This window comes from Trichosurus vulpecula, chromosome 5 (assembly GCF_011100635.1).
Source record: "Trichosurus vulpecula isolate mTriVul1 chromosome 5, mTriVul1.pri, whole genome shotgun sequence".
Classification (NCBI taxonomy): domain Eukaryota; kingdom Metazoa; phylum Chordata; class Mammalia; order Diprotodontia; family Phalangeridae; genus Trichosurus; species Trichosurus vulpecula.
The window spans coordinates 108,674,311-108,689,447 of record NC_050577.1 but is presented as its reverse complement, the minus strand read 5'-3'; the positions used below and the strand labels follow the sequence as shown (position 1 = coordinate 108,689,447).

General features: G+C 41.3%; 1 protein-coding gene across 3 annotated transcripts in view; it reads right to left on the bottom strand.

The window, feature by feature from the left end:
- The window catches only part of ATP6V0A4 (ATPase H+ transporting V0 subunit a4), a 65,356-nt gene that overhangs the window by 13,113 nt on the left and 37,106 nt on the right, over positions 1–15,137 (bottom strand). For all 3 annotated transcript variants that reach the window (XM_036760227.1, XM_036760228.1, XM_036760229.1), the window contains exons 10-14: positions 13,399–13,611; positions 10,339–10,489; positions 8,932–9,071; positions 6,958–7,115; positions 6,081–6,174 (exon numbers count right to left, since the gene is read on the bottom strand). In XM_036760227.1, the coding sequence (XP_036616122.1) occupies positions 6,081–6,174; positions 6,958–7,115; positions 8,932–9,071; positions 10,339–10,489; positions 13,399–13,611 (756 nt within the window). The remainder of the gene's footprint in view (positions 1–6,080; positions 6,175–6,957; positions 7,116–8,931; positions 9,072–10,338; positions 10,490–13,398; positions 13,612–15,137) is intronic.

Genomic DNA, 15,137 nt, shown 5'->3' with positions numbered 1-15,137 from the left:
CAGAAAAGGGCTTAGGAAAGGTTATTTTTTTGTTTTTGTTTTTTAAATTGGGGCAGGGACTAGGCCTTCTATTTCTTCATATTCCCTGGTAAAAAAAAAATCCACTGGGTAACTAATCAAAAATTGTTCTGTTGTATTCAAAATACATTGTAAGGATTCAGAAGAAAAGGAAAGGAAAAACATTCTTTCATATAAGAGTTATATCTTTCCTATTTTCTGGGGTTTTTTTCCCATCTTCTTTTCCATTTTCTAGGTGCTGGCCCTGGAATCAGGAGGACCTGAATTCAAATCTGGCCTTGGATACTTACTAGTTGTATGACCTTGGGAAAGTCACTTAACCCAATTAGCCTCAGTTTCCACATCTGTAAAATAAGCTGGAGAAGGAAATGGCAAACCACTCCAGTATCTTTGCCAGAAAATCCCCCAAAGGGTTTGTGAAGAGGAGGACACAACTACAAAATTTCTGTTAGTAATACCAGTCACTGATTCTTGAAATATGGAACTCATTTTAACCCCTTCCTCTACCACAGGAGCAAAGTAATTCTGTTGTACAGATAATCCAGAAACTCATTTGAAAATGCAACCTCTTTTTCTTCTGAGTACAATTAGCCACAAGTCTTATAATATAAGCTTTGGAAATGCAAAAACGTGAGGAGAATGGATGCCAACCTATTTATTCAGCAAGATTTGGGTGGAGGGAAGGGTCTGCACCTTTGATTTAATTGTCAAAAGGGACTCACAAATATTTTCTCTACCAAAACAGATCAACAGCTACCCCGCAATTCACAGCCTCAGAAATGACTGAGAGGTGTTGTTACATGCTCAGGACGACACATACAGTCAGTTTGTGTCAGAGGCAGGAAGTGAAGCCGGGTCTTCCTGGATGCTCAGGACGTTGGATAGCGGATGACTCCATCCGCTTTATCACTTTGCCTCTCAAGTTTACATGACATGGTAGAAATAAAGCATAGTGTTTAAATGTAGCAGACAATAAATGTCCATCAAATGGATTTTTTTAAAAACCCCTGACAAATGCTTTTTCCCGCTTTACCGAAAGCAGACTCAGAAAAGGCAAATGGCTGGCATTAATTGGAATGGGAGAGAAAAGAGAAGTTGGTTTGGGATTGTTTGAGAGCCTGGTGGCTTTTTTTCCTACTGTAGATAAATAACTGGTCTTACCCTCTTTAAAAACTTGAATTATTATACTACCTAAAGTCCTTATTTATAATGAAAATTATATTTCCTATAGTAATGTAGAGAAAATGGACAAATTAGAGTAGAGAAAATTAGACAAATTAAAATCTTTAAATTAGTATTTTCAAACATCTTTGTTTTCACCATTCGTATGGAATCATAACTGTGAAATGTATTAAAAGGCAGGTAAGGAATCATTCAAAACTCTTAATTATTCAATTTCATTACTTGCTAACAATAAAAATTTCTGGTCACTTTGTATGATTTAATTAATCAGTTTGACTTTTTGTAGCCTTGTATATATCTGCTTAAACTTAAGAAATCTGTTGCTTACCCTATATACCAGAAATAATAAAAGTTTTGTTAGCTAAAAAAATTATTCTAGAGAAGCTTACACCTGCAGGTCAAGGTTATTTAATGACCCCAGGCACGAAAGTATTCATGAATTGTGACACCCAGAAGGAAGTGGAGTAAGACTTCTTTAGCCTAGGGCCAATGCCTTGAAGCAATGGTTTTCTACTCACTTCCAATTGTTATCTCTAACCCCATTCCCTTCTAGGTGCTAGTGCTAGTAAAGAACCCTCTCAGGAGAAACTCACTTTTAATTTCATCACCTGCCTCTAACTCAAGCCTCTGTAGACACCACCTCCTTCAGCCTCCTCTCCCCTGATTGGAGGGCTGGAGGGTAGAGTCTCAAACTCCTCCCCATGCCTTCCTTTACTGGACTACTGGACAACTGGATTCTCAGCTCACTCCACTTTGCTTCTCTGCCTGATTTCAGCTCCCCTGGTATCTCCCTCCCTTTTTTGCTTCTTATGTGTCTTCTTCCCAACCTCCCCCTCCTCCACCTCACCTCTTTAGATTGTAAACTCCTCGAGGGCAGGGATTATCTTTCTTTTTATTAATTGTATCAGCGGCATTTAACATAGACCTTGCACATCTTGTTACCGTTGTTTAGTTATTTGCAGTCCTGTTGACTGTCCATGACGTCATTTGGGATTTTCTTGGCAAAGATACTAGAGTGCTCTGCTATTTCTTTCTCCAGCTCATTTTACAGATGAGGAAACTGAGGCAAAGAACATGAAGTGACTTTCCCAGGGTCATACAACTAGTTAAGTATATGAGGCTGAATTTTAACTCAGATCTTCCTGACTTCAGGCTCTGCCCTCTATCCACTCCACCACCTAGCTGCACCCCTGGCACATTACTAGCCTTTTAATAAAGTATTACCCCTGAAACTACCAGGACAGAAGCTCATCGATAAAAGTCTGGGCTTGGAGACTTGAATTCCTTCCTTCAATAACTATTGGTTGTATCCTAATCTCTTTCAGTCTCCACAACCTCATTTGGAAACTGAGGGTAACAACCACATTGACCTCACAAGGTTGTTGTGAGAATGAAATGAAATAACTTATATAAAGGACTACGAATCTTAAAGCGCTAGCTCTAATTAATTTAAAATTACTACTCTCGCTACTACTCCATTGTCCAACAATGTGACCTCCCCTTCCTGAAGCTGTGAACTCACAAATATGCCGCATGAAAATCAGACAACAGAAATTCTAGTGCACTGGGCAGCAAATAGAGACCACTATTTTGGGGAAGTCTAGGCTCCTTGGACATAGTAGAAAAGATACCTGATTTATAATCAAAGGCCCTTGATTCAAATCCTGGACACAGCTGCTAATCACTCTGCTTCTCTCTGGGCCTTCCACTTCCATGAGGAAGTTAGTGGTTCTTAAGATGTGATCCCAGGATGCCAGGGGCTCCCCAAGACTCTTTCAAGGAGTCCAGGATTAAAAACCATTTTCATGATAATTATAAGATGTTTTAACTTCTAATATTATAAATATCAATAGTTATACTTCTTTGGAAGGGGGATCCCCAAAAAATGTTAAAGAGTTTAAAGGGGTCCTGAGGCCAAAATGTTTGAGATTACTTAAATCTTCTTGAACTTCAAAACCTACCATTTGAAGAACTAGTGAGGGGAAGGGTAGTCTGATTGGAAGGAGACCTGTAGTTAGACATGAAGGCCAGCAGGTCATGGGGCAACAGCTGCAAAAAAGGAGGTGAGACCAGGTTGCCACCTCCAGAGGGTCTCAGGACTAGGCTTCAAGTGACCACAGCCTGAGTAAGCCCTAGATCAGGGAGATATTTAGGGAAAAGATGATCCCAAAGGCTCTGCTCCCATTCAACATTAACACCACTATTGCCAACACACACACACACACACACACACACACACACACACTCACACTCACACACGCCCTAGGATTGGCAAATATATTTTTAGAGGAAATAAGGTCCCACGCTCCCTCCTTCCCCTAACATAGACCAAGCAAGCAAGCAAGCATTTATTAAGTGCCTGCTATGTGTCAGGCACTGTTTTCGGTACTGGAAATACAAATATTAAGAATGAAATTATCTCTTATCCTTAGGATCCAGAACCGTAAGCAACCTAAGAGACCATTTAGTCCAACTCCTGAATCTTACAGACTGCCTGCCCCCCACATCTGCCTGTTGATGCTCAGAATTGCCTTAACAGGAAACAAAGCTTTTTATTTTACAATGAAATGAAAGATTTAAACATAGTTGGGTTGGTGGGAGGGTGTACCCTAAAACTAGAAAGCCTGCAGGGAGAATGGGAAGGCCTGGGGCAAAGGCTTTTTGCCTGTCTCACCTTGCCTGGCTCATCCCATTTACCTCTAAAACTGCAGGACCAAGAGCCATGTTAGGTGAAGGGCAGAATATTTGCTGCCAACATCTCTGGTGATGGCCCCTTAGAAATTATGGAGGTTTTTTTGGAAAGCAAGGCTGCCACCTTGTGGTTGATGCATCGAATAACTATATGGCTTTTGATGGATGGTCTCTCACCAATCCATTTTGATTTAAAGGTAGGGTCAGGAAAAACAAAACAAAACAAAACAGTGTTTCACTAAAATCTAAACATTAACATATATGTCCCATCGTTTCCCAGAAAGTTTTATAAATATACTTTCTACAAGTCACTAAGTCACTCTAGATGAGCCCCAGCCACGGCTAGGGGATCTCAGAAACAAATAGTAAAAACTACCCCTATGCCTGGTTCATTTCCACATATTATCTCTTTCAACAAGGGTAGAAATATTAATTCACCGAAGAGTGCAAGCCCCTTCTCCTTCTTCCTCTTTCAACGCGACTTAAAAGAATACAGTGTGGGTTTCTAATACTAATAAATGATATCTAGAGCTCTTGAGGTTTGCAAGCAAGTGTGCTTTATGACAACCCTTCAATGCAGATGTTAGTAGGCAGCTAGGTGGTACAGTGAATAGAGAGCACTGGCCCTGGAGGCAGGAAGGCCTGAGTTCAAATCTGACCTCAGATACTTACTGGCTGTGTGACCCTGGGCAATTCATTTATCTTCTGTCTGCCTCAGTTTCCTTATCAGTAAAATGGAGATGATAATAATAGCACCTATTTCTCAGGGTTGTCATGAAAATCACTTAGCACAGTGCCTGGCTTATGGTAAATGCTAAATAAATGTTAACCATTACCATTAATTAAAATGAGAGAATATTTGTAAAACACTTTGCAAACCTTAAAGTGCTATGTACATGCTAGCGATTACAGGTCCCATTTTACAGATGACTAAACTGAGATTCAAAAGCCAAGTCACATGATATTTTAATCCACATCTTGCTGATTTACTCCTGAGGCTATCACCGGTTTATCTATAACAGTGATCAACCACATTGGTATAACACTTGAAGGTTTTTAAAGCACATTCCTCACCGCCACCCTATGAGAAAGAATAGAGTACAAGGGTAAATGTTTTATCATTGAGGGTGGTGAGGTGGAGGTAAAGTGACTTGCCTCCGATTTATGAGTCTTGATTCAACCCACTTCTCCAATAGACTACTGGCCTCTCCCTGGCTCGTCTTTCTCCACTCCAATTCATCCTCCATTCAGCCGCCAAAGTGATCTTCCTTAAACACAGGTCTGACCGTGTCACCTCAACTCTAGTGGCTCCCTATTACACCCAGGATCAAATATGAAACCCTGTTTGGCTTTTAAAGCTCTTCACAACCCAGCCCCTTCCTACCTTTCTGGCCATCTTACACATGACTTCCTTCTGCATGCTCTATGATCCAGGGCCACTGGACTTCTTGCTGTTCCTCAGCTACAACACCCCATCTCTCCACTTCCTTCTGTTTCATCGTCCTCCGTGCCTGGAAGGTTCTCTCTCCTCATTTCAGACTCCTACCTTCCCTCAGGACTCAGTTCAAGGTCCACCTTGGGCAGGATGCTTGTCCTGGACTGTCCGTCCTCCTCATCTGCTCACAGTCCCTGAAGGCCCTCTGAAATGCTCTCCCACTGTGCATAGCTTCTTTGTCCATAGTCGCCTACGTGTTGCCTCACAAAAATGTGAGCTCCTTGAGGGCAGGAGCTGTTTTGCTTTTTCTTTGTATCCTCAGCAATTGGCACAGAGTCTGACACAGAATAGGCACTTAATAAATGCTTGTTGATAAGAGTGGATTAGCTCCAGCCAATTCATTGTTACTTTAGTCTGCATGTAAGCATATTTATGAGTGTGTATATAGTAAAATAGATGAATATAAACATTACATTTCTATATATACAATGCATTTGTATAACATTCTAATAATGTGCATATGATAAATATAATGTATATATTCAGTCCATGTTACAGTATGTATACATCACTGCACTGTTCATATTTCACAGACACCTATGTATGTGCCCCACAACTGGCATATTAAGGGTAGGATCAATCTGTCTTCTGGTTTTAGCGTCTTCTGGAAAAACGAAGGACACTCAGCAAACACTCAGTGACCAACCCCAGAGGAACTGCTGCCAGAATTTGGGACCCAAATAGACATCCTTACCGGGTCAATCCCAAACGGGTATGGATTTCCAGAGAATACTCCTGGGACAGCCGGATCCAGCTGCAAAATTGGATTGGTTTCCACCAAGTGACTACTGCAAAGAAACAGAAGGAACAATTATGTGACAGGAAAGGTATCTTCTGGCTAGCAAATACCAAGACAAGCCTGTCTCTGAAGAGATCTAGGTACCCTTACCAGAGAGGTGGACTTAAAAAGTTATGAAGTAATGGAATTTCTGTAGATTCAATAGTATTTGTCTCCTTCTTTCAGAGAAGATTTAGGTTCCCTTTCGATTGACTGGTACTCCTAGACTCTAGATCAAAGGAAGTCAGGGGTGGACCCTATTGTAAGTGAAGACTAATCCAGTCACTTCTAAATTCAAACAGTGGTTTATAATGGCTTCTTCCCATGGAGAGAGGATCTTATAGGAGTCTCTATATTACCAGGAGTTCTTAATCCGGGGTCAGTGAAATTGTTTTCTTGACTAATATATTTCAATATAATTGAGTTCTTTTGTAATACTATATATTTTATTTTATACATTTAAAAAACGTTCTGAGCATGGGTCCATACCAGACCACCAAAGAGAGCCATGTCTAAGTGGCTTGCTTCTCCTACTATAATGCAAGCTCCTTTGTACATAGGAGCTTAATAAATATGTGTTAATTGTTGATTGGTTTGTATTCTAAAATATATCAACACATGCCTTTGTAGATTGATTGAATGAACAGATAACAAACATCTGTTAGTTCTAAGAGGAACTACATTGGCTAATCAAAGCCTCTGGACCTGGATTTCCCCCCTAAAAAACTGAAGATATGCCATAAAGTTGTTTCCAGTGATCAGAGAGCGACCTCAGTAAATTTCAATCACTTACTTCCATGTGCCATTTGTAAACATGGGCCGGACACTCCAGGAGGAGCCAAAGATGTTGAGAGCCTTAGAGAAACAGTCGTTGTATATGAAGCCAGTGTAGATAGAGAAGAAACCCATTAGCAGGATCAAATATCGTCCATTGAAGAAGGTATTCCAGATCTGCTCAAAGAGAAACGGAGGGTTAGAAGGTTATCCTTGGATACCAATCCCTTGGCCTCAATGATGGATCTTTTACACCAAGGCCACCTCCCACCCTATGTATACATGGTACGATGGTTGCCATTGTAGGCCAATGGTCGTTGCTTTTTTAAAATTTCATTTTTCAAAACAAAGGGTAAGAACAAGCTATTGCTGCTTAATTGTTTAATTACCACTAATTATTCAAATCACAAAATAATTCAGTGTAGCTTCTTTAAAAAAGAGCATCACTGCTAGAAGGGATTATTTGCAGAACAATTAACACTAAAAGGACCAGAATTTAGGAATACCTTGAAGGATCAGGCTGTGCCAATTGATTCAGATCATTTATTTTTTATCCATGAGACAAAAAAAATAGAGGTAGTAGATGAAAATGTTTATATCAACGTCTAATTATAATCCTTTTGCATCAACTGATGCATGTGGTCTTTCTAGCATCAACTACACAAAGTCAAGTTCATTTGTATTAGTATATTTCTCAGTATTCCTAAAACATTGGTCAGTTTAGGGCTCTCCACACAGCTTAAAGGGCTTAGAGAGGCCTGGAGAACAATAGAAAATGCTAATGTATCACCAACTAAAGAACCCTCTTTTTATCAGGAACCAGGGATTCATGAAGTGGGGGGGGGGGGGGGCAGGGCCAGAAATGGTGAAGAACATTAATAGGCTACCCACAAGTAAAACATAACCTTTAATTTTGCTTTTTTTAAAAAAACTATAACAAGTACATAAACTTTTCCTCTTTAAAATAAATCTCGAGTGAACAAGCATTTATCTGTTATTGTTGTTCAGTCAGTTCAGTTGTGCTCAACTCTTCATGACCCTCATTTGAGGTTTTCTCGGCAAAGATACTGGAGCAGTTTGCCATTTCCTTCCCCAGCTCAATTTACAGATGACGAAACTGAGGCAAACAGGGTTAAGTGACTTGCCCAGGGTTGCACAGCTAGTAAGTGTCTGAGACCCAGATGTGAACTCAGAAAGATGAGTCTTCCTGACTTGAGGCCAGCATTCTATCCACTGTGCCACCTAGCTGCCCAAGCATTTGTTAAGCACCTACTATATGCCGAGCACTGTGCTAAGCCCCCTGCAAATATTATTTCCTTTGTTCTTCACAACATCCTTGGGAGACAGGTTCTATTACCATCCCCATTACAGTTGAGGAACCTGGAGCAACAGAGGTTAAGTGACTGGCCCAGGGTCACATAGCTAGTAAGTGTCTGATGTCACATTTGAACCCCAGAGCCAGAGTTCTATCTACTGTGTCATCTGGCTTCCTCTTTCTCTGGGAGAGAACAAAATGCTGTTCATGAAAACAGAATTTTAGATCTAACAGGAGTAATCAGTAACCTATAGCTCCATCACTCATTTTAAAATTGAATTTATAGAAGTCCAGAGGAGTTCAGTGACTTAGCAGGCTGCATGGAATAATAGAGTGCTGGACTCAGAATCTGGACAACCCAGGTTCAAATCTTGCTTCAGATACTTCCTAGCTGCGTGATATTGGACAAGTCTCTTAACCTCTCTGAACCTCAATGTCCTCATCTGTAAAAGGAGCGGTTGGGGTGGGCCAAATGACCTCTGAGGTCCCTAGGATAAGCTCTAGGATAATTTAGGATCACATATTCTTCTTTTCCAAGGTCACACAGCTTGTGGGAAAGTATAGATAAAACTTAGATCTCCTAACTGTCCCCCTAGTGTTCATTCCTCTATATAAAACTCCTCTTTGAGCTGACAATTCGGAGAAAATCAGGTCAGATGTTTGGTGTTACATGCTCACCTCATTGGTGTTCTTCTTGGCAAGCAAACTTTTTTCATTCATGACCATCCAAAGGGCCAAAACCAGCATGATCGCTCCATGGCCACAGTCTCCAAACATCACAGCAAACAGGAAGGGGAAAGTAATAATAGTGTAGGGGGCTGTTGGAGAAGAGGCAGAGCAAGCATGGGTTCAATTCAATTAAAACCTAAACGGCTAATGCAAGAGAAACTTCTCAAGTCCCTGAGATAGATTTCTATTTCTATAACTGGTAAGTTATCTAGGGCCGAGTTCCAGAGATTCCAGCCAATTTTAGAACCACAGAGCTAGAAATGGAAGAGACTTTGAATCAATCCATCCATCAGTCAACAAGCATTTATTAAGCTGTCTCAGTGACAGCTGGCAGCAGTTGTGGGCTACTTTAGACAGCCAGCTTTGATGGGGATGATGATCCTTGGGCTGTGCTCTTCTCCATTGCTGGGTGTCCAAGACAGTAAGATGTCATGATGGGAAGGAAGTTATGTTGATGATGAGACCCAGTGCAAGAGAGACATCCTGATTCTGGAGTAATCCAATGAACACGGTTATTGTTACCAACCAGGATGACACAGAGAAAATTTGGCATCCAACCATCTACAATGAGCTGTGGGGAGCCCCTGTTGAATACCCTGTCCTACTTACAGAATCCCTCTTAAACCCCAAAGCCATCAGAGAAAAGATGACACGTCATGTTTGAGACCTTCAGCCCCTCCTCCACATTAAGTAAAAAAAAAAAAAAAAACGCATTTTTTAAACGTTATGTGCCAGGCATTATGCTAAGTGCTGTATCATGCTTTTCAGATTGTGCTTGTCTCTATGCCTCTGGTCCTACCATTGGCATCACATGGACTCTGGTGATGGTTACCACCCAAACCAGGTCTATCTAGACTTGGCTGGGTGTGATCTGACAGGTTATTTCCTGAAGATAATGATGGAAGGGAGGCATAACTTCCCTACCACAGTCTAAAGAGAAGTTGTTTGTGATATCAAGAAGCCATATTGCTCTGGAATCTGAGCATCAAGCTTCAGTGATCACCATTGGTAATGAGAGTTTCAGGTGTCCAGAGGTCCTTTTCCAAGCTTCCTGGGCATGGAATCCCATGACATTCATGAAACTATTCAAGAAAATTAGGTATGACCTTCATTGGATTTAAAGAGACGTTCTGGCACTGTGGTGAAGGGAGCAAAATGTGGATTTGCCTGCCTGAACAAGATGTAAGTTTAAAGTTACAAACAGGGATAACTTCTTACTCAAGGGCACCCTGAACTTCAACACCATCCTATGAACAACATGGTGTCATTGATTTGAGTCTCCATCGATTGAATGCCTGATCTATTCTTTGATGTTGTCATTGACTAAATCTTTAAAAAACACTGAGATCCACTTACTGGGATTCATCTCACGGTAATTCCCCACTCCATAAGCATCCACGATGTTCTGGAAGCCAGCAGTGAATTTATTGCTTCTATTAAAGGTAGGAGGAGTTGATTTAATCTCCATTGCTGTCATAATGGGTGCAATGGGTGAGCCACTTCTGTCCTGAAAAGGGAAAAGAAGTCAATTTTAATTCAGTTAAATTCAAAAAGCATTCTTTAAGCACCATCTATATTTAAAGTCTTTTGCTAGGCACTGAAGATACAAAGAGAAAAAAGTGAAAGAGCCTGCCCTCAAGAAGCTTACATTCTACTGGGAGATACAACACCAAAACGGACCATTTGAAGAGGAAGAGAGAGCGAACAAGTGGATGATCAGAAAAAGCTTCATAATAGAAGTGGCATTTGAGCTGAGCCTGGAAGAAACCTAAGAATTCTAAGGAATGGAGGCTGAGGAAGTCAGGCATCTTGGACGTTGGGTACAGAGGCAGGGATAGAATGCCAATTTCAAGGAACAGCAGTAGGCCAATTTGGATGGAATGAAGAGCGCATGAAAAAGAATAATGTGAAATATTTAGGTAGGCTTTAAATGTCAAAGCGAGGAACTTATATTTTAACCCAAGGGCAGTAATAGGAATTCAACAGAGATGAGGAGAATACAGTGATCTCAAGGGGAAAGTTGTCAGAAGGGAATTCTATTATCACTCACTTGCTGTGAATTGATGGTAAATAACTGCCTCAGATTTCTATAAAACAGTGATAGTAATTCCCTGGCCATACTAGCTCTCAGGGTTGTTGTATGAAGAGAATTAGGAATAAGTCCACTTGTTCTTTTGCTTCTCCAGCACTGTACAGCCCAGATTTTCCTCCCAATTCTCTTGGGCACTTCAGTTTCATTCAATGACCTCACTATCCAACGGCCTTCTCCTTCAATGAGAACATTAGTCTACAATTCTGGTTTTATTTTCTATATTGGATTTTAGATCATCCATCTTTTGGTGGGGGGGGCGGGGTGAGAAGAGGCAATTGGGGTTGAGTGATTTGCCCAGGGTCACATAGCTAGTATGTGCCTGAGGCCAAATTTGAACTCAGATCCTTCTGACTTCGGGGCCAGTGCTCTATCCACTTGGCCACCTACCTGCCCCTAGATCATAGATCTTAACTGTGACTCAAGCCAACTCAAGTCCTTCATCTTTTGCTCCAACCCAAAGTGCTTTTACCCTCCCAGGAGCTGCTGATGTGCCTAGCTGTCATTTACCTTACGTTACCTGGTATTATAACTTATCTTTTAAAGGAAATATCTTCTTAACGAAACTGAACTTCAATCCAGGGGTTTTGTGCTCTTCCTATAACACTCAGCATACCATAGGCACTCAGTGCTCATGAGTGCTGTCACCAGTACTCTTGCTTTCAACTTAACTCCTCACTGGAGAAAATGCTATCTTGACATAAAGGACAAAGGAAATTGCAGAAGTGGTCCAAGAGGTTAAGTACAGACAATAGAATGCCTGGCTCTTCAAAGATTCCGGTAGAACCTTGAGGATAGAGATTCTTCAGTTTGTGTGTGTATGTGTATTTATGTACATAGCTATATACGTATCTATATCTATGTCTAGATACAGAGAGATACAGAGAGATATGTATGTTTGTATATCTTTGTATACTCAGAGCCTAGCACTATCAAACTTTTTGCAGCTTAGCAATCTGCTGCTTCTACCTGAACACATGCAAAAAGATTCATATCACCACAAACAGTTAAGACCTGAGTTTTGAATTTTAATTTCAACAAGGGCATAAATGTGCCCAGAGGTTATTTGCGCAGGATAGCTACCCACAAATTCTCCCAATTGCCACGGTAATATCAATCACAAAGAAAGGAAAGGGAAAATTAAAATTTCCAGTAAAGGCAAACCCAGTTACTGTAACCCCTGGAGGGAGTGGCACCATTTCATGGCTGATCACTAGATAAATTCTTAGGCCCAAAGGTTACTGGAAGTCCACTTAGATGTTTATAAAAGTCAATATTACCCCATAGGCTGCCCCCCACACACATACACACACCTCTCACACCTCACACTGTAAACTCAACCTCCAATGTGCATTCTAGGCAGGTCTCTCCATGTGTAGCAGCTTTTCTGTGTATGCTTCCTCAACACCCATTCAAATTTGAAGTCTAAGTCCTTAGATGATAGCTCTTAACTATTCTCAGGGTTAACCCCAAAGTAACCTTCAGGAGCAATCCTGAAGGACTACGTTTCTACTATATAATCATACACAAAGTCGATCATACACAAAGGCATTTGAAATGCTTTCCAATGATCTGTCAAGATTAATTAGTTTTACAAAATATATTTACTGTGAATGTATAGGGAGGTGGGGAGATAAACCCAAAGACCCCATTAACTTGAGGAAAAACTCACTATTTAATAAAAACTCCTAGGAAAACCAGAAGGCAGTCTGGCAGAAACTAGATTTAAACCAAAACCTCCTACCATCAAGCAAGATAAGCTAGGTGGTAAGATAAGCTAGTGGTTAGAGCTCTAGGATAGAGCATGAGGCCTGAAGTCAGGAAGACCTAAGTTCAAAACCAGCTTCAGACGCTTATTAACTGGGTGACCCTGAGTACAATCTCAGTTTGCCTCAGTTTCCTCATCCATAAAATGGAGATGATAGCATGTATCTCCCAATGTTGTTTCAAGGATCAAATGAAATAATTGCAGAGCACTTTGTACAGTTCCTGGCACATCGTAAGTGCAATGTAAACATTAGCTATCATTAAGAGGCATCTAATTCATGCTTATCAGATTGGAAAATGCAAGAAGATACAATTTTGCTCACCAAATCCAGCATGACTCAAAGGCCCACCATCCCCAAGTGTTCTCCAGTGATCCCATGTAAAGAGCAGAGCCCTGGAGCCATTACTCAGAAAATGGCAGCTTTTCCATTAACACTTTGTGATCTTGGCACCTTGGCCAAAGAGTTGTGGTCAAAGAAGCAAAGGTACTTTATAGGTCAGCAAAAGTCCCCAGACATCTTCAAAACTCCCTTTGTCTGTTGCTCCCTCTAGCTACTTACAACTCCTTGCTGTAATGCCGTTTTGATGGCTACAGTGTCTGCCACCGGGAACCAGATCTCGGCAATGATACATTGCTGGGTGACATCAATGTTGCAGAAATTTAGAACATGGTAGATGGCCTTCATTTTCTGTACTTTGATGCTCCATGAGTACCAGTTGGCAGCCGCTTCCTGTAGCAGTCGCTGACGGTGTGACTCGGTTTGGGTAATGACCTACAAGACCCAAATAAACAGAAAAAGAGAGAATGATTATATACCAGCCAAAAAAGGGAACCAGGAACATGGAAGTGATCTTGACTTCCATTGAGCTCCTAGAGTGAATATGTCAATAGATAGGACCATCCCACTAAAGGATAACCTGGCAGACCCTTTCTGTCTAGTAGATATCCCTGGGGCTCCATGACTCCACCAAGGAATGTCAGTAAGATTATCCCGCTTAATGATAACCTATCAGAATCTTTTGATCAGTCAGGACCTTTTGTTCCTGTTCCCCCCATCCTGTGACCTGGCCTGTAGGTTCCAGGAGATAATTAACCTCTGTACCCCGTATGTCCTATAAAAGCCACACCTTCACCCCAACACAGGGCCATTGATTTGGGTAGCAACCCCAATGGCCGCCGGCTAATAAATTCTCCATTCAAAACTTATACTCTGTGGCGTGTCTCACTCGCTTCTGGTACAACAAATATTGTTTATGTGATTCAGAGGGCATTTATCATATATAGTCAGTCATAATCTGCGTCTATGTCTTAGTCTATCTCCAACCCCAGGATCAGAGAATTGAAAGGAACTTTTGAAGTCATTTAGTCCAAACCCTTCATGGATTCAGATATAAACCTGGAATGGACTCCAAGAGGTCATCTAGCTCAAGCCCCTGATATTGGAAAAGAAACTTGGGGGCAGCTAGGACCTGAGTTCAAATCCAGCCTCAGACACTTGACACACTTACTAGCTGTGGGACCTTGGGTAAGTCACTTAAACTTAACCCCAATTGCCCCGCTTCCCCCTCCCCCCCCCAAAAAAAGAAATGAAGAAACTCAGGGAAGCTAATGATTTGTCCAGTCACACTGGGAGTAAGCATCAGATGGGATTTGGACCCAGGTCCCAGATGAAGAAAACTAAAGCCCAGAGAGATTATGGGACTTGTCCATGACTACATTGCTAGCAGATAGATGCTTCAGTGGATAGAGCATCAGATCTGGAGTGAGGAAGACTCATTTTTATGAGTTCAAATCCAGCCTAGCTGTGTGACCCTGGGCAAGTCACTTAACCCTGTTTGCCTCAGTTTCCTTATCTGTAAAAAGAGCTAGAGAAGGAAATGGCAAAACCACTCCAGTATCTTTGCCAAGAAAATCCCAAATGGGGTCACAAAGAGTCAGATATTGATTGCCGGAGAGCGTATAAGTATTTAATAAGGGAAGTTGATGGCTACCTTTTGAGAGAACTTCAATTCCCAAATGCTATCTGAGCAAATAAGCCAGAGAAGAAATGCCCAAAGTTACCCAGAACCTCTGAATCAGGAGGGAGCCTCAGACACAAAGATTTCACTAGATTTCATCCTCATTATGAGTGGAAAGATGACTGGCCAATGCTTCAGAAAACCTAGGATTCAGTCCCGGGTCTACCCACCACTAACTAGCTGTGCAATATTGGGTGAGTTATTTTACCTCTTGGCCAGTTTACTTTCAATGAAGAAGGAAAATGAACACAGGAAGTCTAACGTATTTCCCGGCCTTCAG